We start from the raw sequence: 25,658 nt of genomic DNA on the forward strand, positions 1-25,658 counted from the left end.
TTTGTACACCATGATTTCTCACTCATAGGGAAGCACCCTCTATTCTAAGTGATGTTAATAAAGTCTTGTACATGCCTTAAACTAAATTTTGAAAGTCACTTTAAATGAAAATTGTGTGTGTGCATACAACCCGACAGGAAAGTCAGCAGTGGAAATGTGACATTGGGCAACTTATGGTACGGTGTCACAATTTTAAATGACTTGAGATTCCCTCCAGTCTGAACAGGGAGGAATGACAAGATGTTTTGTTAGTCTTAAAAAACTGCTGGATTCTAGTCCACTTGCTCCTTTATTCTTCTCCCCCTTTTCAAGAAAAAAAAAATGACCAAATGCAATGAGGACCAGTGTAGCTGTAGCCCAGTAGGGGCTAGCAAGTGTTCTTAGTCGCAGTCACAGTATGGGATACGGGCCACTTTATAAACTGCCCTTTGGTCCTTCAGCCCTGCTCACAATCAATCTGCTTCCTCATGACGGGGGATGGGGAGGAGGACACTGAAGCCTGGGCTCTGTATTTGTTTTTTATTTTTTTATTTTTTATTTGCGGTCCACGGGCCTCTTACTATTGTGGCCTCTCCCGCTGCGGAACACAGGCTCCGGATGCACAGGCTCAGCGACCATGGCTCACGGGTCCAGCCGCTCCGCGGCATGTGGGATCTTCCCGGGCCGGGGCACGAAGCCGCGTCCCCTGCATCGGCAGGCGGACTCTCAACCACTGCGCCACCAGGGAAGACCTGGGCTCTGTATTTTTAAGTGCACCCTCCTTTTCCTGCCATGCCCCTCCCAATTTGAAGAGTTAAGTGGTTAAAAGAACAACTCCACTCAGATCTGGATCCTTTCCTTTTAGACTGGGCTTTTGGTACTGGGATTCCAGAATTCTCTGTTAACAGGGCCTCCACACTGCAGGTGTATGGACTCTGCCTGAAGGGTGGTCAGGCTAGGCATGGACCCAGAATAAACCTTTGCATGTGCATCAGGGATGAGAGGAGAGGGGAGAATTGGGCTCCAGGCCATGTAAATATTGGGGCTGGGCCTGAGAGTAGATATTAACTACTCTTTCTAAGACATCCTCCTATGTGTACGTTTCCATGGTCACTCCCTCTTTTCTGCAAGGAGCACACATTTTCAGAGCAATTTAACTCTAAACCCTGGGCAGAATGGTAAACTTGGTTAAGATCTCCCTTTGAGGGAGGAGAGATTGGTGCAAAAATCAGTATAACTAACATTTTGGTAGGGGAGAGAGAAAACAGCAAGTAGAAGGAGAAAAAAGGATTTGGAAGGGTACTGGAAATACTTCTTGTCCTTGGGGGAATTAATATGGGTATTCACTTGGTATAAATCATTCTGGGTATTTTTCTCTTGGTGTGTTACAATTTTCAATAAAGAAATATTTTTTAAAGCTTTAGATTAAAAAGATCCTTCGGTTTCCTCTGCCCCTCCTTTATGCATCTCTCAGTCATGTTGGTGATTCCTTTCCAACACCCCATCACCCTGTATTCCCACACGTTTATCACTGGCTGCTCTTAAATCTCTACCAAACAGGTTACCTCACCTGGACCAAGCTCACTCCTTTGATTCCTCATCCCTCCCTACCCCAAATCAACATGGCTAGGTCTCCATTTGTTCCAGGAAGTACTGTGCTGTTGTAAGCAGCTTAATTAATTAATTAAATGTATCTTTAATGATCCATTTACTAATTAACGTGTTCTTTTTTTGGGGGGGGGTACGCGGGCCTCTCACTGTTGTGGCCTCTCCCGTTGCGGAGCACAGGCTCCGGACGCGCAGGCTCAGCGGCCATGGCTCAGGGGCCCAGCCGCTCCACGGCATGTGGGATCTTCACGGACCGGGCACGAACCCGTGTCCCCTGCATCGACAGGCGGACTCTCAACCACTGCGCCACCAGGGAAGCCCTCAGAAGGCATTTATAAGGAAAATAACATCCACAGGGAAAGGAAAACTCAGAACTTCTTGTGTTTTAGGAAGTAGAATCATCTGGTGAGGAATGTTCCCTGAGTACCTGTGTTTGCTTGGATTTTTCTCATTCTGGTTACAGTTTCCATTACTTCTGTTACCATCACCCCTGGGCCACTCTCTTCTTAGGTGCATACAATCTCTTGTCTTTAGGCAAACTTATTTTTAACACTTTTTTTTTCCTTTCTAAATACTAAAGTAGAATAAAAGGATTACAAGAAACGTAAAAATCTTGCTTGCCAAGCACCATCCGTTCTGCTAAAGCGCAATTGTTGAAATCTTAGGAAACCTTGAGTTCTCAATAATCATGTAGGGAAACAATTATTTCAAAGAGGAAAAGGTAGGAGGGGTGCAAGAAGGATTCAGAGTCAAAACAACGAAGTTCTTTTAAGGAGCAACACTAATGATCCTCGGCTGGAATTTCAGGTAGGCTTCCCGCGGAGTTTTTGGCTGACAGGCCCGATGCCCTTCAAACCACCCCGTATTACAGCTTTCACCTGTAGGTAAAGCTGTTCCTGAAGGGCACCATTGGCAGACACAGAAGTAACCATTGGATCATGCTTTCAGATTGGGGAGACTCAGGCAGGAGCGCCACCCACAGGAAGTTGGAATAAATGCATTACTCAGGGAAAGAGGAAGCAACGTGGAAGAAAAATCCATCTCCAGGCCAGAAGCAATGGCCAAGGTCATAACTGGGAGAGTAGGGTAAAATATGGGGTGGAAAGGCAAAGTCAGATTGTAAATGGAAGAGTAACAAACTTAATCAGTAATAGAGAGGTCAGAAACTAGTTGGAACACAGTGTATAAATTAGGGCAATTGGTTCTGGACCAAAAACTTTGAATAGTGATTAGAAGCCAGCTGTCATCTAATGTCTTGGGTGCAGAGTTTATGGATTGAAGAGCTCATGACTTCAAAAAAAAAGGAAGAAAACATGGTCTCTGTTTTATGTAGCTCATTTCTCTTAATTAACTTCACTGTTTAACTATGGCTTGAAGCTGTAATTATCACTGTCTCTCAATAAAGTAAGATATAAAGGATTTATAGGATTTGACTATGGTTCCCAGCTAAATAAACATAATTGGGCCTTGATTTTTTCGAACCTAAACCAACACGATATGTTAAATGCTGGCTTCTCAGGAAAACTGTCTTAAATAGTTTTTTCTTGACACAACAAAATGTTTAATTACTTTTTTTCTGTTAGTATCCAAAGACCTACATAAAAATTACATTAGCCTAAGAAAGCTATTGATTAAGATTGATTAGCATGTGGAGGAACAAATTCGTTATGTAATCATGTATATTGGTCAATAATTATATAGGCCTATAATAGAAAGTGTGCAAGTATTTCATAAAAATAATATCATTCTTTACTCTTGAATAATTATGCAGGCCAAACTTTCAGAAATCAGTAGAAGCGTTAATTCTATTTTAAAATTACTTAGCATATTTTTAGTTTGTTTTAACTTAAAAATTAGATTTCCTCCTTTGTACTAATAATTATTTGGAAACATTGAGTGACTTAGTTTAATCAGAATGATTGGCAAAAGACATCTTTTTTCTTTTTTAAAATTAATTTTTATTGGAGTATAGTTGCTTTACAATGTTGTGTTAGTTTCTACTGTACAGCAAAATGAATCAGCTATACGTATACATATATCCCCCCTTTTTGGATTTCCTTCCCATTTAGGTCACCATAGTGCATTAAATAGAGTTCCCTGTGCTATACAGTATGCTCTCATTTGTTGTCTGTTTTATACATAGAATCAATAGTGTATATGTGTCAATCTCAATCTCCCAGTTCCTCCTGCCCACTTCCCCCCTTGGTATCCATACTTTTGTTCTCTACGTCTGTGTCTCTATTTCTGCTTTGCAAATAAGATCATCTATACCATTTTTCTAGATTCCACATATATGCATTAATATATGATATTTTGTTTTTCTCTTTCTTACTTCACTCTGTATGACACTCTCTAGGTCTATCCATGTCTCTACAAGTAACCCAACTTCAGTCCTTTTTATGGCTGAGTAATAGTCCATTGTATATATGTGCCACATCTTCTTTATCCATTCTTCTGTTGATGGACATTTAGGTTGCTTCCATGTCCTGGCTATTGAAAATTGTGTGGCAATGAACATTGTGGTACATGTGTCTTTTTGAATTATGGTTTTCTCTGGATACATGCCCAGTAGTGGGATTGATGGGTCATATGGTGGTCTATTTTTAGCTTTCTAAGGAACCTCCATACTGTTCTCCATAGTGGCTGTATAGATTTACATTCTCACCAACAGTGCATGAGGGTTCCCTTTTCTCCACACCCTCTCCAGCATTTATTGTTTCTAGGTTTTTTGAAGATGGCCATTCTGACCGGTGTGAGGTGATACCTCATTGTAGTTTTGATTTGCATTTCTCTAATGATTAGTGATGTTGAGCATCTTTTCATGTGTTTGCTGGCAATCTGTATGTCTTCTTTGGAGAAATGTCTGTTTAGGTCTTCTGACCATTTTTGGATTGGGTTGTTTGTTTTTTTGCTATTGAGCTGCATGAGCTGCTTGTATATTTTGGAGATTAATCCTTTGTCAGTTGCTTTGTTTGCAAATATTTTCTCCCATTCTGAGGGTTGTCTTTTCATCTTTTTTTATGGTTTCCTTTGTTGTGCAAAAGTTTTTAAGTTTCATTAGGTCCCATTTGTTTATTTTTGTTTTTACTTTCATTACTCTAGGAGGTGGGTCAAAAAAGATCTTGCTGTGATTTATGTCATAGAGTGTTCTTCGTATGTTTTCCTCTAAGAGTTTTATAGTGTCTGGCCTTACATTTAGGGCTTTAATCCATTTTGAATCTATTTTTGTGTATGGTGTTAGGGAGGTTCTAATTTTATTCTTTTACATGTAGCTGTCCAGTTTTCCCAGCACAACTTATTCAAGAGGCTGTCTTTTCGTCATTGTGTATTTTTTTAGCCTCCTTTGTCAGAGATTAGGTGACCATAGGTGCATGGGTTTATCTCTGGGCTTTCTATCCTGTTCCACTGGTCTATATTTCTGTTTTCCTGCCAGTACCATACTATCTTGATTACTATAGCTTTGTAGAGTCACATGTTCTTGATAGCTGCCATTGCAGTAATACTTTAAGGCAAATAACTAGATTTTTAATTAAAGTAAGGGACAATATTCTTAAACTACATTTTTTAAAAATTCAGGAATTTATACTACATGTACACTCTTTCTGGAATACGTAATCTACTGGGAAACATTATGAAAGAACACAAAGTAAAAACAGTGTTCTGCTCCCTGGAGTGGTTACCATGAAAGGCTCTCAGAGTACTTTGCAATCAATTTTTATTATCAGCCCCTTTACAAAATCCCTCAAAATCCAGTAACTGACTCATAAACTAAATAGTAAATGGAAAGGGAAAAAATTAGAAGCATAGTGCATTACACATGGTATCGTAAACAGACGCCTAAGTTATCATTATTAATGCATTTGGTTATTGATAGGTATGCATATAGAGCTACACTTTATGTGATAAAACTTTATCACAGACTCACTCACAGCCATTTCAGTTGTGTTGTTGCCATCACCTCATCTGTCTCAATGTTCTATAATGCAAATCAGAGATACTAACACTAATGTGTCCTGGAAGCAAACAAGTTTTAAAGAAATTTGAAATTCTGAGAATAGCAACAATTTTGAAAAAGAAAATGTGGGCATTATATATGACAGTAGATATTCTGAATGGACATGGAAAAGGAGAAGTCTGAGGAGAAAGGTAAAAGGACTGAGAAATAAAAGTGTTAATGAGGTCCAGATAGAAAAGGTGGCAGCTGGGGATCTTTTAACACGGTCACACAATAACACATTCGTGTTATGTTCATTAAAATAACTTCACATTTAATGTGCGTATTGCTGAAACACTGTAGTTGCTAGAAATATTCACTCTTGGTTATTGAAATTAATATTTTTGTGTGCCTTAGCTAAAGTTAACCACATCATTTTGGCAAGTGGTAACAGTATCTATTTATATAAGCTTTTCATTTTTTTCATAAATACATTCTAAGATATTAATATATTTTGTGTTCAGATTATTTGGCTAGGGTTAGCTTTATCAGTCTGAATTTTCCTAAAAATAATATTCATCTGATCTGTTTTAACATTCAAAAATTAAATTGCTGTGTAGATGTCAGTATTGGGTGGGTAGTAGTGGTGGAGGGAGGGAGAAGGAAAGAGACAATTTTGAATAAGAGAGAAGATTGTAAATTCACATTTTTTGGACACACTAAGACAATATGATAGTCTTCCCAAGCGTGCTGGGATTTTTGGTCATAAAATAATTTAGTACAATATATGTTTTTCTTAAGGCAAAACCCATTATAGGGGAGCAATTCTACTATTTCCCCCTCTTTTCAGAGACTTTCTTTAGGTTAAATCCAAACACTTAATAAACATTATGTTATGTTAGAGTATCACAGAATTTTGAAGCTAGATGTGATCTCACAGATCATCTAGTTCTCTTAGAGAAGACAAAATTATTTTCTGACTTCTTAAAATACAACATTCTTGCATTCTTTCTATTAAGTATGTCCTTCACACATAGAAGCAATTTTTCTCACCTATATCCCACTCTGTACATTGTAAATATTTTTATCATAACTCCTATAAATTTAAAATGTGTTTCCCAATTCTGCTTAGTTCATCTTCTTCTTTTCCTTTACTCAACCAACTACCAGTTCAGGCTATCTCTCATGCCTAAATTATAATATCCTTGAAGCTATAAAGGACCAGGTTTTATTTTTTGTTGCACTTTCAGGGCCTAGCACAGTGCCTGATCTGGTTATGTTAAATTATTGCCGAGTGATTAAGTTTATTGCTGTGATAAGTAAGCGTCAGTGGGAAAGATGGGACAAAACATCTTTTATTATAATTACTGTGATTAATTTTTTTGTAGTCAGAGAATGTTTGATATCCTGGAGAATTAGAGCCAAGTTCAATGAGTGAATTTCCTCTTAATGGAATTGGCGTCCCTTCCTTTAATGCTTCTTCTAGAGCGATTAAAGAAGTCTAGTGATCTTTCTCCCTGTGTTGTATTGGCTTAGTTGTGACTGGAGTTGTATTATTACCATGGCTGCAAAAACACTTTAGTACCTGATGAGCCCTGACACTGTACTCAGAAGCTAGAAAGAAGATGTTGGTTTAAAATAGATTAAGCTTCTCCTCTGATGAATTCTATAGAGGTCAGTGCGTATTTTAGAGGTGCTAAATATACTCCTCAGGGAAGCAGCTTGTTTCCACCTTGTCTCTGGAGTTTTAAAAGTGTCACTTTCTTTTTCCTCCAGAAATTTCATCTGAATTTTCTTTTTACATTCACATCAGTGCTTCATTATTTGAGTTTATTAAGTAGTTGCAAGCTTTCATTAAAAACCAACCACATCACTGTATTTCTTATTTTGAGCAGGCAAAAGTTTGATCTGAAATGAAAATTTTCTGAATCTTATTTGAGGGTAAAAGTATGTGTTGAACTTGAAATCAGTTGTTCCTCTATACAGTTTCTTCCCCAAAGGTTTCTAGAATCCATCTCTCCTAGGTGTAATGTGTGAGATGGAGGATAGAGATTGTCAGATGAAAGAATGTGGATGGCCTTGTCAGCCATGTTTAAAAAAAAAAAAAAGGAAAGAAAATTTACTCTTGAGGACAATGGGAAACCCGTGGAGGTTTTCAGAGGAGTGTGCTGAAATCAGATCAGTGTTTTTAAATAAACACTTCGACTCCGTTGTGAAGAGTGGAATGGAAAGGGTGCCTATGGGATCTAAGGAAACCAGAAAAGGGGCTATCTTTGGAGTCTAGATGTCAGTCTCTGGCTTAGGCAAGAAAGCAAAGGCAATGAGATTGGACAGAAATTGAAGCCTTCAAGTGATGTATTTGGGAGACTGAAATAACAGGTCATATATTTCAAGGGTAAAGGAGAGGCAAGGATCACAGCTGTCTTCCAGGTTTCTTCCATGAACCACAGAGAGGAGAAAGAAAGATGTATACTGAAGGAGGGAACACATGGGGAGCAGCAAGTTTAGGAAGCATGGGAAGAGAAAAAAATTCCATTTTATACATGTTATCATCTGGTGATGTATTGTAGGCAGTTGGTTATTTGGGCTGGAGCTCAGGAGAGTGACCGGGCTAGTTGTATAAACCTCGGAACTGTACGCATGTAGGTTATAAGTTATGGATGTGGATTTAGTTTCAAAGTCAGAGAGTATAGAAGCAGAAACAGGCCTATGAGAGAACCCTGAGACTCTCCAGTTTTTAAAAGCTAGTTAAGGGGAAGAGGAGCCAACAAAGGAGACAGAAAAAAACCCAGCTAATGGAAAACCAACCAACCAGTCAACCAACTAACTAGGCTTAGGGCAAAGTAATGTGATGGAAGCTATGGGAGAGTTTTGAAGAGAAGGGAGTGGTCACAGAGGCAAATGCCCCTGAGAGTCAAGTACTATGAGGACAGAAAAAATGCGTAGGAGATCATATTGGTGAAGATAGTTTCATGGAACAGTGTGTAACACTAGATTGGAATGTGCTGGGCCGAAAGTGGAAGGTAAGAAAATGGGGATAGGGATTGTTGCTAACTCTTTCAAGAAGCCTTGCTGTGAAAGATGAGAGAGCCTATAGCTGAAGCAGGCTGTGGGGTTGATGGGGGGTTGTTTTGGGGTTCATTTGCTTGTTTTAAAAATGGGAAAGGAAGTACGAGAGAGAGAGAGAGAGAGGAAGGGAAAGAGAGAGGAAGAGAGATAGTGATACAGTAGTGAGAAGGGATAATGAAAGTAAGAAATCCCGAGAAGGCAGAAGGAGAGAACCAATGTAGAATGAAGGTCTAAGAGAACATGAATATCTTCCTTTGAAACAAAAGGGAAGAAGTAAAGGATTGATATGTGAGTTAGCTTGTATATTTGACTACAGGATATCTAATCCGAAGACCTTTTCTTCCCTTGTGATGTAGGAGTTAAGATTGTCTGCTTTGAGACCGGAGGATATAGGAGTACAGAGAGAAGAGAGAGTAGGAAAAGTCATTGTAGGAAATAAGAGAGAATTGAAGGGAAAAAACATAGTAAAGATCGGGGGCAGTGCTGAGCAGCCATTTGAAACTGGCAGCTCTGCATTGATTGTGATGACGGTCTATTCACGGGTGGTGTCTTTTGAGAGTGTTTGGTCACTCAAGGGAAGTGGTGTTTCAGGGTAGAGCCTGATTTCCATATAGGCAAGGAGGGTGAGGGAATTTTCAGTGAAATTGTTAGGAAAATCCTATAGAGTCACTGAGAGCCCAAGTTTTTTTCTGTTCCAAGGAGATGGTTGAGGCTACCATATCCATCATCTATCCCACTGTAACTGAAAGCACTGTAACTTGAAAGCACTGTAACTTTCAAACTTTTATTAGCTTCTGACACCTGTCATCTCCACTCCTGGGAGCAGTTCCCTCTTATACTTGTCTTTCTCTCTTCTGGATCCTTCCTTTTACACTGTCAGATATAGGCAAGGAGAGAACTCTGGAGTTATGACACACGAACCCATCATGTCTCCATGACCGAGAAGCTGTGGAACCAGAACTCCAGGACCTTTGATAAATAAGATGGTGTGGAAGTCCAGTGATCTCATCACAACAAATATCTTAAATTCAGTGTCGTCATTATTATAAAGCACAAAAGAGCTCTCTTCAGCTGATGATTAAGCAATAGTCCTCATCTGTAATCCACAGAAGCTTTACAAGCAATTGGGTAACATCAGACACAAATCTCTTATCTTTTTAGCGTGAGCATATGTTTTTCTTTCTTACAATATGGTAATGTATTAAGTCCATTTTAATAGAGCTTCAAGTTCTTAGAGTGTTTAGCATCTTATTAACATAATAAGCAGGGCATTCCCCTTCTTAGCACGTCAAAATATCAAAAGTATGTTTTCTATTCACTTTCCCAGATTTCATGGTATATTGCTAGATATTTGGACATAGAAAAGCATAGACTTTAATTTGAAATTCTTTCATATACTTTCACCAAGTAAGTATAATACCAGAGCCTTTTTATTTCAAAGAGATAATGATGCTTAGATTTTGCTTACAGTCCTATGATTTTTATTTTGATATTGTGTCAGTTTTTTAAACTCAGTAAACTAAGCTAAATATGGTATATATTTTGTTACTCTTACATAGCACGTGTTTCTTTTATCTTTTAGAGTTTTGTTGTGAATATATATAATCCTTGCTGGTCCTCTTGCAAAAAAATGGAATATCTGGGATTGGGTGCTAAATTCAGATTTCAATCTTTAAAAATCCTCAACTTTATGTAAGAATTCATGTTATCCAAAATAAAGTATTTCCCGATCATAACAAAGACTTTGCAATAGGAAATAGAAACCTGCTGAAGCTTGTTAATTTCTTTCACGCAATTTTTTTAAAAACATCTTTATTAGAGTATAATTGCTTTACAATGGTGTGTCAGTTTCTGCTTTATAACAAAGTGAATCAGTTATATATATACATATGTCCCCATATCTCTTCCCTCTTGCATCTCCCTCCCTCCCACCCTCCCTATCCCACCCCTCTAGGTGGTCACAAAGCACCGAGCTGATCTCTCTGTGCTATGTCACGCAATTTCTTTCATGCAATTTCTCAGGCACAGGTTTGAAACTGCTTTTGAACTTAAATTGAAAGTTAAGCAAAATACAATTAAATTAGGCCTATTATCATGCAAGCCTTTCTGTGGGAACCAAGCCTATGTTTACACATTTTCATTTTTTCTTTCACTATTCATAGAAAAACTAATTTGTTGAAAATCATCCTCAGTGTTTTGAGTTGGAACACATTACTAGATTCATTGACTGAAAATACTTTCATGATTGTTTAAATTTAGATGTTTCAGAGATTACTTCATCAAAGAGCTGTTGATTTAATGAGGTTTCCATTGAAAATGCATAGTCACAATGGATAATAGATAATAGAATGATATACAGGCAAACAATAACCTCACATTTTACTAACATATAGGTCCTTGTAATCAAACTGCCATAGTTTAATGAACCCAAAGATTCCCTAGATGCTTTACAGTTTCTTGAAAGCGATGAGATTGTGATGGAGGAGGACTTCAAAGCTAATATAATAAATATAAGCACTCTGGAGGCTTTAAGAGTAAGACACGTTTTGTTCAGTAGTACGTGATCATCACTCACAGTCATTTTCATTTTACCCTCTCTTCTTCCACGATTACTATCTCTGCAAGCGATTCATCCAAGCACTCAAAACCTTCCTACCAGTTTTCCTCCTTAGTCAGCTTCCTTTCCTCTGCTCTCCTTACTGGATCCCTCACAGCTGCCGGATCGATGTGCAGCTCTTCCCTACACAATCTTCCTTGCCTCCATGTCTCGGAATATGCCATCACCTTTTGCTCCTTTATTTGCACTGACCTGTATTCCCTCTCACAATTGGACTTATTTTTCTAATAAACACAAAAAAACCAACTTTCATAGTTAATTCCATGTGGCCCTTCAAACCTCTATTCACCTCTGCTTTCTCTTTCTGGGAAATCAGGAGTAATTTGTTGTGTGGCTATTTTTATCTTTAGGACTTTGGCCAATCCACTAAAATTCATTCTGTCTCTATATTATGGATAACGCTAGTGTTACTTTCCTGGTGGATTTGAGGTCATGATTAAACAAGATAATGAATGTAAAGTATGTATTTAGAACAGGGCTGGCACATGGTAAAGTTTTAATAAATATTATCATACTGAAACAAATATATATTTTCCATACATAGTAAGTGGCTAGAACTTTTCTAAGCCTTTCCTTATGCTCAGTTCATCCAGAATAATGCCTCTTTCAGGAGGCATTTATAGAACTCTCTGGATAATTGAGAATACTGAGACCTGTGTCCCTTATCAATTAGAATGTCTTAAGTCACATGGATTTCTTCTCATCCTTGGGCTGTTTGAATTTTCAAGTCTTTTTAGACATGAAAATCTTTTTAGATTAGATGATATCAAAGTGTTGGTGGTTGTTAATTTTAGCATAAATACTAGTTAAAGATGTAATTCTTTGTTGACACTTAGGACAGTGCCTGGTATGCAGGGTGCACTCAATAAATGGTATTATTATTATTAATGTTGTTGTTATTATGTGTCCAGGGTTTCTCTCTCCTTTCTTTCTGTTCTCCTAAATTAAATGATTACATTGCATTTAAAAATAATGTCCAAAGTGCCTTTTAAAACATTTCAGAATATATTATTTAAAAGACAAGTCAGTAATATCCTAGAGATTATTGTTTACATCACTTAAACTTTGTACATTCATGACATCCTAATTTTGAGATGACTTTTTAAACTAAGAAAGCTAACTCAAGGTGAAGTATCTTACCAGATGTTTTCATTAAAAAATGTTTTTGCACTTCTGTGAAAATCTTCAGAATCAATTCAATAAGTACTTAGAGAGCAACTACCTCAGGCTCAAGTGTTGTATTATGTGTTAATTCCTAAGGACCATTTGTAGAACGTTAAAATCCAAAAATGGATTCTGAAAAGTTTTGCCAGCTGCCAGGTTGGATTACTTTAAATCCATGTTTTAAAAATGCAAAACTGTTCTAAAGGAAAAGTCTTTAGTAAAAACCTTTACTGTCTAAGTTTCCACAGATATTGTACCCTTTGAAAAAGACAGCTTCAACAAGCCAAGGTCTTTCATTGTGTGCTTACTGAAACTTAAAAAGTAAAAAGAAAAAAAAAAATTAAAAACAAGCACTTGGAAAACAAACAAACAAACAAACAAACAAACAAACAAACAAAAAACCCCAAGCACTTGGGGCCAAAAAAGGTCTTCAAAGACATTTCGTTGAGTTTCTTTCCTTTAGGAAATTCACAAATTCTTCCTTGTAACCAAAATTTTTGAAATAACACAATCATTAATGTATTTTGTTATCGGATTTGTTCACAAGACCATTTCCAGAAACTTGTTTTGAGATACTCTCCCTGCAAAAGTGGATCTTCAGTTACTTGAGAACTAACCATGAAATTTTTGTCCTTCACAGCACTGTTTTAGAACAAGATTAGGAGCGTTGATCTATAGTATTTTGTCTACATATTCTTTTAAATTTTGGATTGCAATTTGCATCTCTCCCGTGGCTGCATGTTTCGCCGAAGTCCGGTCAGTTGATGGTGTCAGACCTGAACTTGGACTGGGTAATTTGAGACGGCGTTCCTAGGAGTTAGAAGGAAGCCTGAAACGCTAGCAAGACACGGGGGTGGGATTAACGTCCACAGCTCCGCACCGGTTCCCAACTGATTGGAAGGGACGAAGTGGGTGGAACCTTCTGACCCTGCCCCGCCCCCCCCCCACCCGCCTCCGTTGCTGGGGACGCTCCGATCAAGGCAACCGCAATGGATCAGGAAGAGGGGTGGACCACCGTGGACAATATAGTCACTCAGTTCAACACCTATGAAGATTTCCTGGATTCGCAGATTACTACACTGGACTTGTACTACCTGGAGGTAAGGGCGGCAGCCCCGCAGGGTGGCCACAGCTTCGCGTTCCTCGGTGCCTCCCGAGCCCCCGCGTCGTGGGGTGTTCGCCGCCTGGCGGTGGACCGCGGGAACGGCCGACTCCGCAGTTTCCCGACTGCTGTACGGCGGGGCCTGGGTCCGTACAGAATTCGGGGCCCTGGCGTCCGTGACCGGCACAGAACCGCGCGCACGCGCGCGCGCGCGCACGTACACTCGCTGCGGGGCCTGGAATGTCTGTACGGCGGCCTCCGTCGCCCCGCTCCTGGTCCGTACCCTTTCCAAAGTCCTGCTCCTTTGAGGAACGGGGCTGGATTCCGAGGCCCACTGAGACCCTTCCGGGGTCTGCAATTCAGGTCTGACACTGTTTCTCTCTCCTTTGCCAGTTTGTACTAAAGAACAGAAGACAGTATCCTCCCAGGTGTATCTAGTATATACTAGGCATTTGGTTCCATGAACTTCCACGCCAAGCTAGTTGACTCAGAAAGCCCTTTAATTACGGATACACGTTACAGCTCCCTGGCATTGCAGGCATGAGCTGATTCATTTTTATCGAGTTGATTGTTCACAACTATAGTTGATAGTTAAAAAAAAAAAAATCCTGCAACACAGCAAAATCGGACGTAATTGGGATTGGCTACTGTCTTCCTCTCAGCAGCCATCCTCCGACCTGCCTCTTAAAGGTGTGGGGATGGGCAGGAAGCTGATAGGGGGCGGGTGGGGGGGCGGCGCGGAGGGATGGAGTTCTTGTGCTCTTTGGGGAGAACCAAGTTGAGCGGGGAAAATAATAGACTACGAGTCCTGGGAAGCAGGAGGTGGACAGTGGTCCCTAGAGCCGTGGCGTATTCCCAGACTAGGCCGACTAAATGGGCACTGACTTGGATTCTCCTGCCCTGGACCCATGCCACAGAGCCGCCAATTGCCCCTCTCTATTTAGGCCAGAAAGAACAAGGGCCTCTGTTTGGGGTCACACCATACCTGAGTCTGAGAAGGATTTGTATCCTGCAGCCAATCCCCAAACTCCTTATGCGCAACAACGTGATTCAGCCGTTTAGGGGACTGAAATTTTTGGACTTCAGTGATCATGTTCAAAGTGAGATTTTACTTCAGTGTAGGTTCCAAGGTCTGAAAAGTGCTTATCCTCCAAAACACATTCATGTTCTAGATAGGAACATAATTTTAAGGAGCTAGAATCATCTAATTTTAGTCCTATCTCTGCTAAGAACAAGTTGTGTGACCTTGGACGGATAATTTGATCTTTCTGGAATTAACTGTTAAAAAAAGCCAGGTGGTATTTCCAACATATCTTCTGATTTCAAAAACAAGCTTTTGAATATTTTATACAGATAACATGTTTAAAATCATGAAGGTTCCGTTTTATGCCTTGCATGGAAGTCACTGCAATGAAGGGGAAATAGTAGTGGTGCCAAACAATGTTTGCATCTAAGGTTTTGAATATCTAAATAAACAAGAATGAAATATAGACAATAAATATCCCAATAGGCTATAATCATCTTTGTAGCACTTGTGGAAAATTGTCAAGCTTAAGCTTGATATCCTTAAGAAGGGTTTCAACTTTTTTAAAGGCAGAGGTTTTTTTTTTTCACGTGAATTAGAAACTAAGAGCATTAACGTTGATTAGGAGTGAGAAATTAATACTTTGTTTCATCAATCAGAATTTTAAAGTTCTGCAAAATGGGAAATGGTGACCATGTTTAGGCGAAAGGTAAAGAAATTTACTTTTAAATTTGGCATTGGTTAAGACAGTTGCTGTCAACCAGCCTCTTTCATTGGCCACCTTAGCGCTGGCATGATGGGCACAGGGAGGAAGATGGAGGCTACACATGGGCCCAGTAGGGTTGGCTTCCACTTGTCAAGGCTGATGTAGCTACTGGCTACCTCAGAATGTCCAACTTGGATGACAGGCATTCGACTGTCAGCAAGCAAGTCGAATGCCTCCGATACAGCACCATTTTTCAAGGGAATCAACTAGCCACTTGGTGGCAACTAAAAGCATTGGGCCCCTTCAACTTTGGAAGGGTCAGCAATTCAGTGTGATAGGAACAGCCACATTTGGTAGTAATGGGTTTGCTCTTCTGGCTGTAGTCATAACACTGCTCTGCTACCTAATGGAATATTTTTTTCTCTTGGCTTTATTGAGATCTCATTGACATATAGCACTGCCTAAGTTTAAGGTATAGAGCATAATGACTTAACTTACATATTTTGCAAAATGATTACCACAATAAGTTTAGTTAACATCTGTCATCTCATGTAGATGAAAGAGAAAAAAAGAAAAAATGGTGTTTTCCTTGTGATGAGAACTTTTAGGATTTACTGTCTTGGCAACGTTCAGCTCTACCACCCAGCAATGGTAGCCATAGTCATCAGGTTGTGCATTACATCTCCAGGCCTAATTTATACCTGGAAGTTTGTACCTTTTGACCACGGGCATCCAATCCCTTCATCTGGTAACCACATATCTGATCTCTTTGAGTTTGTTTTTTTGTGTGTTTGTTTGTTTGTTTTTAGATTCCACATATAAGTGAGATACAGTATTTGTCTTTCTTAGTCTGACTTATTTCACTTAGCATAATGTCCTCAAGGTCCATCCATGTCGTTGATGATGGCAGAATTTCCTTCTTTTTCATGGCTGAATAGTATTCAGTATGGCTGAATGGTGCACCACTTTTCTTTATCCATTGATCTGTTGATGGACTCTTATGTTGTTGTTTCCATGTCTTGGCAGTTGTAAATAATGCTATAATGAACATGCGGGTGCAGATATCTCTTCAACATAGTGTTTCTGTTTCCTATGGATGTATTCCCAGAAGTGGAATTGCTGGCTTGTGTGGTAGTTCTATTTGTAATTTTTTGAGGAACTTCATATTGTTTTCCATAGTGGCTGCAAGCATTTCCTTTTCTCCATATCCTCACTAGCATTTGTTATCACTTGTCTTTTTGACGATAGCCATTCTAACAGGCTGTGGTAGTATCTCATTGTGATTTTGATTTTCACCCTACTGATTAGTGATGTTGAGCACCTTGTCATGTACCTGTTGGCCATTTGAATATCTTCTTGGGACAATATGTCTATTCAGGTTCTTTGTCCATTTTTAAATTAGATTGTTTATTTTTCTGCTATTGAGTTATATGAGTTTTTCTTTTTTTTATATTTTGGATTTTAACTCCTTATCAGATATATGATTTCCATTCCATATGTGGCCTTTTCATTTTGTTGATCATTTTGCTGTGCAGAAACTTTTTAGTTTGATGTAGTCCCACTTATTTACTTTTGATTTTGTTGCTTATGCTTTTGGCGTCAAATCCAAAAAATCATTGCCTAGACCCTTCAATGAGCTTTTTTCCTGTTTTCTTCTATGAGTTTTACGGTTTCAGGTTTTACATTTAAGTCTTTAATCCATTTCAAGTTAATTTTTGTGAGTCATGTAAGATTTGGGTCTAGTTTCGTTATTTTACATGTGACTATCAAATTTTCCTGGCACCACTTATGGAAAAGACTGTCTTTTCTCTATTGAATATTCTTGGTTCACTTGTCAAATGTTAGTTGACCATATGCATGGGTTTATTTCTGGGCTCTCAATTATGTTCCATTGGTCTATGTGTCTGTTTTATACCATTACCATACTATTTTGATTACTATAATTTCCTAATATAGCTTGAAATCAGGAATTGTGATGCCTCCCAGTTTGTTGTTCTTTTCCAAGATTACTTTGACTGTTTGGGGTCTTTTGTAGTTCCATATAAATTTTAGGATTTTTTTTCTACTTCTGTAAAAAATTGTCATTAAAATCTTGATGGGAATTGCATAGCATCTATAGATGGGGTCTTATGGAATGACTATTTCATCCACAGGCACAGGGTCCCATTTACCACTGTGTCAGACTAGGGACCTAGGCTACAACAGAGGAGCTGTGGGAATAAGGACCTGAGCATGTGGTTCACTTTTAATGATATATTCAGAAACATTCAGAGCTGCCAGCAGATAGATCATTGGAATGGGTTGCTAAAAGCATAAATAAGTGCCAATTTGGAGATGATAGTTTCAGAGAATGGGTGCCGTCCACCATGATACAGCATATACTTAGCATCCAAGATCTTTGCACTGAGCTTTGTTCCCTTTTTCTGGGAACTAAGAGGTTAAAGCACCTAACCTAAAGAATCTGGACTTTCTTTCCTCACTGGGGGCTCTGCGGGTTAATTGTCCTGGTACTAAATGGGGGAACATGCCATCAGGTGACTTGGTGAGAGTCAGTTGAATTAGGAGTTATAACTCTTGCCTGGAATCTTCAGGCTCCTTGTCTAGGAATCAGGAGGCAAGAAGAGAGTCACCATCTTGGCAAGCATAATTGAGCTTTACTGTCAGGAAAAGTTAGGACTTATAAAATCAGTCATGAAGGAACGTGTTTGGAATTCTGGTGACTCACTTGGATGCCTCTTGGTAATCTCTCTCAGTTGTGGTGGTAAATGTACAAGGGCAGCAACCCAGACTTGAAAAGGGCTTCAGAGCCCTCAGGAATGAGGGTCTGGCTCACACCACTTGATATGCTACCAAGACCAGTAGAGGTGTTAGTTGAGGGTGAGGAGAATCTAGACTAGGTGGCAGAGGTAGGAGATGGTATTTGTGTGGTTCTGAGTCAAGCTGCAGCAACAAGGGCTGAAGTTTACCCCAGTATCTTTCTTCTTGCATACATCTGAGTAGTCTTCAAAAATATATATATTTTTAATAAATTTTATTTATTTATTTATTTATGGCTGCGTTGGGTCTTCGTTGCTGCACACGGGCTTCCTCTAGTTGCGGAGGGCAGGGGCTTCTCATTGCCGTGGCTTGTCCTGTTGCAGAGCACGGGCTCCAGGGCACATGGGCTTCAGTATTATACTACATAAATATTTTCATTATATGTAAATATATATATTATTCTTCATTTATATTTTCCACACAGAAGGTAATATTTATATCTTTCTGTAACAAAAAAAATGACATTAAATCTTGGAGGCCATTTAATGTCACTCTATATAGGTCTTCCTATTCTTTATAAGTTGCTACATTGAATCCACTGTTTACTTAGGTTGGTCCTTTGGAAGTTCATTTTCCTTATTGCAATATCTCAAACAACAGTGAAATGAGTGTCTTTTGTACATCCTCTTTGTGTGCAGTTGTAAGTGAATCAAAAAGTAGAATTGATGGGTCATAATAAACATGGTCAAAGTGCCCTCCAGAGTAGTCATTTACTCTCCCACCAGCATGTATGAGACACCTTTTCTCTCAGACAGTCACCAGCACTTGATATTGTCGACCCTTTTATTTTTTGTCAAATCATATGTGAAAAAAAACTCGTTGTTTTAATTTTAATTTCTCTGATTATTAGTGAGGTTGACCATCTTTTACATTTTTCCTGGCCATTTGCATTTCTTTTGCGAATTGCCTATTGCTCTTCCTTGATTCCACCGCCCCCCACCCCCAGCTTGTTTTTCAAACTTTCTTTCCTCTCTTCAGGCTCTTAGTGGATGACTTCATCTTCTAAATCAACAAAAAGAGTCAATCAGGCTGGAACCCTCTTCGGTTTTCTACCATGAAACTTATAAAACCACCTTAAATTCTGGCCATCCTCTCTTCCTTCCCACCTGTGTTAATGGTGTCTACCATGCATGGTGCCTATCTGAATATACCGAATCTGGCATTTGAACACCCATTATCATTATAATGTTTTGGGAATTTTCCCAACTCTGAGTCCCACCTCCCTAAGGTAGAGGCAGAAATTCATCTTCTCAGTTTTCCTTGCGGCTAGTGTATCCTTGTGTGACTTAGGCACTGCTAATCATATACACCTACATGAGACTGCTGTATAGGAAAAGAGTGACGTGAGGAAGAAAGCACCATGTAGAATCCATTTTGTATTGAATGAGGTGGTTGAGGCTCTTGACTTTCAGTTGATGCAGTGGCATAAATTCAGGCGTGTAATGTCCTAGGTCAACATGGTGAGTTGCAGTATATGTTTTCAGTGGTGGCAGTGAGGGATATTTGCTGAAATAGTTTGTATGGCTTAGAGTATTGTTTCTGGCTGTGTAGGCTTCAAATTTCACTTTCCCAGGGATCTTTTGAGCTATTGTATTTTAATAATTCCTTTTTATGCTTGGACTGGTTACAGTAAACCCTGCTGTTTACAACTAATAGGCTTGACTGATGATGGTCACTTGCATTCTCTACCCTTTCCTTTCATATATTTAGGGAACTACCTCTATTGATTAGCTCCTCTCACCTTTAATTCCAACAGTCCCTTCTGTGCTCAGTGAGGTAGCTCCCATTTTCCCCTCCATATCTGTCTTTTCTTCCTTTTTTACAGTTATCCTTTTTGAATGAATTGTAAAATCCTTAATCTTCATTTCCTCCATCTTCCGTTTTTCAACCCACTGCTAGCTGGCTCCCATCTTCACATTCAATAGAAATTGTTCTTGCCATGGTGACAAGTGAGGGATGTGTCACTAAATCCAATGGACACTTTCTGGTTTAATCATTCAGTCTTCCATTGGAAGGATGGATTGGATTGTTTTACAACTAGAGGCAAGAGAGTTTTTCTGAAGCTTTTTAGGTATATTAAAAAAAGAAGAAGTTGTGGCTGAAGTAGACACTGTGGATTGTAGAGCCCTGGATATAATCAAGCTTGCTTCCTTCCTTCCTTGCTTGCTTCCTTCCTTCCCTCCCTCTCACACTCCACCCTTCCTCCCTCCTTCCTTTCCTTCCTACCCGTCATCTGTCTATCCATTTTCCTTGTAAATATGAAATAGAATAAATCTACAATAGCACTAGGAGACATGAAAGAATGCTACTCTACAGGATCAGAAATTGTGCTTATTTCTGATAAGTTAGAGATTGACAAGATAGAGAAAACCATAGCCCAAAATTAATAAATAAGAACAGTGTTGGGAAGGTAAAGCAGATTTAGAGAAAAGTCAGAGGTAACAATAATACAAAGAGCAAGAGAGAACCTATAATTGATTAAAGAAGTTAATTCTGCCTTAGCTAAGCCAGAGGTGTATCCTATCCTCAGCATATACCTACAATGTTTAACCCAAGGGTAAATGAGAGAACTGCTCTCTATAAAAAGTGCCTAGCAAGGAATCCTGGAGCAGGTAAAGGGGCTTGAGAGATAATCAAAACTAAGTGTGAAGTAGCTAGATAGTGCTAGAAGTCCAGAACAGATGTTGGAGAGGAGAAGATAATCTGGAGAGAGTTACCCTTATTACCAAGTCCTTCTTATTTTGGTAATTAGGTTGGAGAGGGTGGGATTTACCCCAGACCGCCTTCCTTCTTCATGTCCGCATCCTCAAGTGGAGTCTGTACATTGCTATACTCTGTTGTTTTACACATAACTTCCTCAGTTCATCTATTCAGAGGAGAAACCAGTTAGGGAATCAGATCTGTACGACTATAGAGGGAATCCATGCTAATGACTTTGCTAATTACCCAGTTCTCTATTCATAACTATGTATTCCGAGATGTTTGAGGGAACACAGGAGCATGAAAGAGAGGGCCTAAGATGAATAGAGGAGAACAAGTAATGTCAGACAAAACAAAACACTCAAAACCCTGAGGCAACTTTAAATAAATTCCAATTTTCTACCTTACAGGCATTTTAATATGTATAATATGAAGTCTGTAAGCAAAATAATAGACTGGTATGAAAAGGGAGCAATCAGAGAGCAAGAAAGAATCCTTAGAAATTAAAAACTTGATGCCATTTTTAAAAGAGGTAATTAATGGAAGGAGAATGTCACTTTTAAAGGACAATTTAATGATCTGGAAGTTAAAGTTGATGTAATTACCCAGAATGCAGTACGAAAAAAATGAGGAGAATAAGAATTATATGAAGGAAAGTATGAACAAATAATTCCAGGAGGCTCAATATTTATCTAATAGACATTCCAGAAAGAAATTATACAGAAAATGAGGGGGATAAAATAATCAATGAGGGCTTCCCTGGTGGCGCAGTGGTTGAGAGTCCGCCTGCCGATGCAGGGGACACGGGTTCGTGCCCCGGTTCGGGAAGATCCCACATGCAATGGAGCGGCTGGGCCCGTGAGCCATGGCCGCTGAGCCTGCGCGTCCGGAGCCTGTGCTCCACAACGGGAGAGGCCACAACAGTGAGAGGCCCGCGTACCGCAAAAAAAAAAAAAAAAAAAAAATCAATGAAATAACAACAACAACAAAAATTCTCTGTGTTGGAGATAAGTGCAAGATTGTAAGTGCCCATCTTACAATCACTTGCTTAGTAGGATGAATGAAAAAGATCCACACCTTGGCAGATAGTGGTAGAATTACAGAACTCTGAGAATAAAATGATAGTTCAAAAATAATTCAAATTACATGACATCAAAATTAAAAACTTATGTGTATTGAAAGACACCATCAATAGAGTCAAAAGGCAACCCATAGAATGGGAGGAAATATTTGCAAATTATATATCTGATAGGGGTTAATATCCAGAATACGGAAAAAAACTACAGTTGAACAACACAAAAGCAAATAATCCAATTAAAAATTGGGCAAAGAACTTGAAAAGATGTTTCTCCAAAGAATGTATGCAAATGACCAATAAGCACATAAAAAGGTGTCAACATCATTAATCATTAGGGAAATGCAAGTCAAAACCACAATGGCATATCACTTCACACCCATTAGGATAGCTATTATCAAAAAAAAGTAGAAAATGACAAGTGGTGGTGAGGATGTGGAGAGACTGGAACACTGTACACTGCTGGTGGGGATGTGAAAAGGTGCAGCCATTGCGGAAATAGTATGGCAGCTCCTCAAAAAATTAGAAAGAAAATTACCATATGATCTAGAGATTCCATTTCTGGATACTATGTAGCCGAAAGAATTGAAAGCAGGAACTTGAATAGATATTTGTATACTCATGTTGATAGTAGCATTATTCACAATTGCCAAAGGTAGAAGCAACTCAAGTGTCTACTGATGGATGAATGCATAAACAGAATGTGGTATATATCTACAATGGAATATTATTAAGCCTTTAAAATGAAGGAAATTCTGAAACATGCTACAACATGGAAGTCTTGAGGACATTATTCTAAGCAAAATAAGTAGCCACAAAAAGACAAACACTGTGTAATTCCACTTATATGAGGTGCCTAGGGTAGTCAAATTCACGGAGACAGAAAGTAGAATGGTCATTGCCAGGGTCTTGGGGGAAGGGAAGATGGGGAGCTAATGTTTAACTGGCACATAGTTTCAGTTTTGTAAGATAAAAAGAGTTGTGGTGGCAGATGGTAGTGATGATAATGTCACAATAACATGAATGTATTTAATACCACTGTACCGTACACTTAAAATGGTTAGTTTTATGTCATGTATATTTTACCACAATTTTAAAAATAATTCAGAGTGTCAACAAATAACCTGTAAATGGGAATCAGCTTGATCCTAGACTTTGCATTCCTAATAGTGATTCCTAGAAGAAAATGGAGTAATATCTTTAAACTTCTTAGGAAACTTTACTTTGAGCCTAGAATTCTGTCCCTGGCTATATTCTGTCCCTGTTTGGCCCCTGAGATTCTGTCTTACCTTGAGTTCTATCCTACCCCAACGTGCTCTGTGCTGTGTGCCCCAAGAGGTTGATTTCTGTTGACTACTTCAACTGGACTCCCTTTACATTTGGCCAGTTGGGTTCAGCCAATAAGAGGCACCAGTAAGAAATTAGAAGCCAGGAGGCTGGGCATTGTTTTTCAGACTCCTTCCATACTACGCTGCAGGTTAGCAGTCGATATTTTCTTCCACCAAGCCAAAACTCAGGGTCTGATAACACTGTCCTACAGCCATCTCCCTGTGTCCTATTAGTTGCTCCCTCCCCTTACCTCATTTGCATAGGTTAATGGCTACTAATACAGTAGCTTACTGCTGTTGCTAGCTGCAGGGTATTTCATTGTCCCACTTGGATTTCTCTTAACCTGGTGAATACCTTTGTAAATTAACTCAGCCATTCAGTTTCCTTCAGTTACTCCATGTAAATACATCATCTATTTCCTGCCTGGACTCTGACTAAATAAACTAATATTCAAATGGGAATGCAAAATGAAGACATTTTTGGGGAAAAATCAAGGACTCATAAAACCACCTACAGATCTCTTCTGAATTCATAACTTGAGCAAATGCTTCATATATTTTTACACAGATTTTCAAATTATTACTATAAACTTGTATGTAGTTTTCTTTTATCTGTTGTTATGGCTCTTTTCTGATTTCTAAAATTGTTTGTGTATTCCTTCTTTTCCACCATAAATCTTGCCAAATGTTATCTATTTTATTGGTCTTTTAAAAGAATAAGCTCTTGAGGGACTTCCCTGGTGGTCCAGTGGCTAAGACTTTGCACTCCCAGTGCAGGGGGCCTGGGTTTGATCCCTGGTCAAGGAACTAGATCGACATGCCACACCTAAAGATCCCGCATGCCGCAACTAAAGATCCCATGTACTGCACTGAAGATCCTGTGTGCCGCAACTAAGACCCAGTGCAGCCAAATAAATAAATAAGTAAATATTAAAAAAAACAAAACAAAGAGGAAGCTCTTGAAATCAACTATACTTCAATTAAAAAAAACAGAATAAGCTCTTGGCTTTCATTAGACAATTAAAGCTGACTGGATTTGTATATTTTAATTTCTATTTTATTCAGTTTCATAATGAAATGAACAGTTCATTCAGTTGTTTTTATTCTTTCCTTCTATATCATTTTGATGTATTTTGTTATTCTTTCTCTAGTTAAATGGTTAGCTGTTTATTTTCAAGCTTTCTTTTCTCTATTAAATGCACTGATGCACTTTTTCTGTGTATTTTATTAAGGTTTCATATACAATTTCCTTGCCAAAATTTTTAAACTCTGTATGACAAAATATAAATCAAATGATAAGCAACTAGCTGAGAATAAATATTTGTAAAATGTATACTCAACAAGGACTTGCTGTATAGAATATAGCTTTATAAATCAATAGTAAATAAAATCCAATAGAAAAATGAGCAAATTTAACAAACAGGTAATTCTTATATGGATACTAAAAAATAATAATTATTTGAAAAGTTGTGTATATATGGCATAATATCTTTATGGAAAAAAGCTTTTAAAAATCATGAAACTATGTCAAATATTTTCCCCTTTCATAATGTGGGTAGTCCTGTGTAACTAACCTGCCACCAAATGGCTGGCTAATCCCCAAACCGTGAGCTTCTCATTTTCTTTTCCCAAGGCCTTCAACACACTTGGAAGCAACCAATACCATTATGTTTCTTATTGCCACTAAATTGTCCTCTGGAAGCAAACACTTGGTTACCTAAAGCTCTGTTTTCATTGCATGTCTTTAAAGGTGATAAATAACTTGGCCTCTGCATTTCACTGACTACAGTGTAATCTTTTCTAGTGTAAACAGGGCTTGTAATACTTTTAATAAGATCAGAGAACCAATTCTAGGTAACCAGAACCCACTCAGAGAACCCACCCTTAAATTTCTGTTCCTCTGGAACCATTGCCAATAGCTAATTGTGACTCATTCAGGGTTCAGTCAGAGAAGCAGAACACACACACATACATATATATGTAGATGTAGATATATGTGTGTCACATGTATTTACTTTTTTATAGAGATTTGCCCCTACACAATTATGAGAACTGTTTAAATGGTCAATGAAAGGCTGTTTCTTTGGTGTCTGGTGCTGGAACCTGAAGTCATTAGGACAGACAGCCAAGAAGGAAACGTACATGAGAATTATGGGAAACAAGGGCAAACAGACCTGCAAGGATGAGCTAGAATTCATAAGGACAAACTGGAACTTGGATCAGGCCCTCACCTCTTTCACACCTCCAACTTTGATGGTAGAAGAGATCTGCAGAAGAAGCTGGCACCTTTAGTCACAGAGCTTAACACACTCATGCACTTGGCCCAGGAGTTGGAGGAGGTACAGGAGAAGCTTCTATAAGAGCTAGAACAATATGGCTTCTCCTTTTCTGTCTTCCAAATCTATTGCAAATGTCTCTTGTGGCCCAATGTAACCTGTAACTATCTAAGGAAGAAAAATTATGGAAACAAAGCTCCAGCTTAGCTAAGTTGACAGAATACAAATTCACTACATCTGCCACATGTTAATTTTTTCA

At 38.7% G+C, this 25,658-nt stretch overlaps 1 protein-coding gene across 1 annotated transcript in view; it reads left to right on the top strand.

Annotated features, from left to right (window-relative positions):
• The first annotated feature begins 13,346 nt into the window (after positions 1-13,346).
• The window catches only part of CFAP299 (cilia and flagella associated protein 299), a 622,812-nt gene continuing 610,500 nt past the window's right edge, over positions 13,347-25,658 (top strand). Inside the window, exon 1 of the mRNA XM_030877981.2 lies at positions 13,347-13,471. Within this exon, the coding sequence (XP_030733841.1) occupies positions 13,361-13,471 (111 nt within the window). The 5' untranslated portion in view covers positions 13,347-13,360. The remainder of the gene's footprint in view (positions 13,472-25,658) is intronic.

Source organism: Globicephala melas, chromosome 5 (genome assembly GCF_963455315.2).
Source record: "Globicephala melas chromosome 5, mGloMel1.2, whole genome shotgun sequence".
NCBI lineage: Eukaryota > Metazoa > Chordata > Mammalia > Artiodactyla > Delphinidae > Globicephala > Globicephala melas.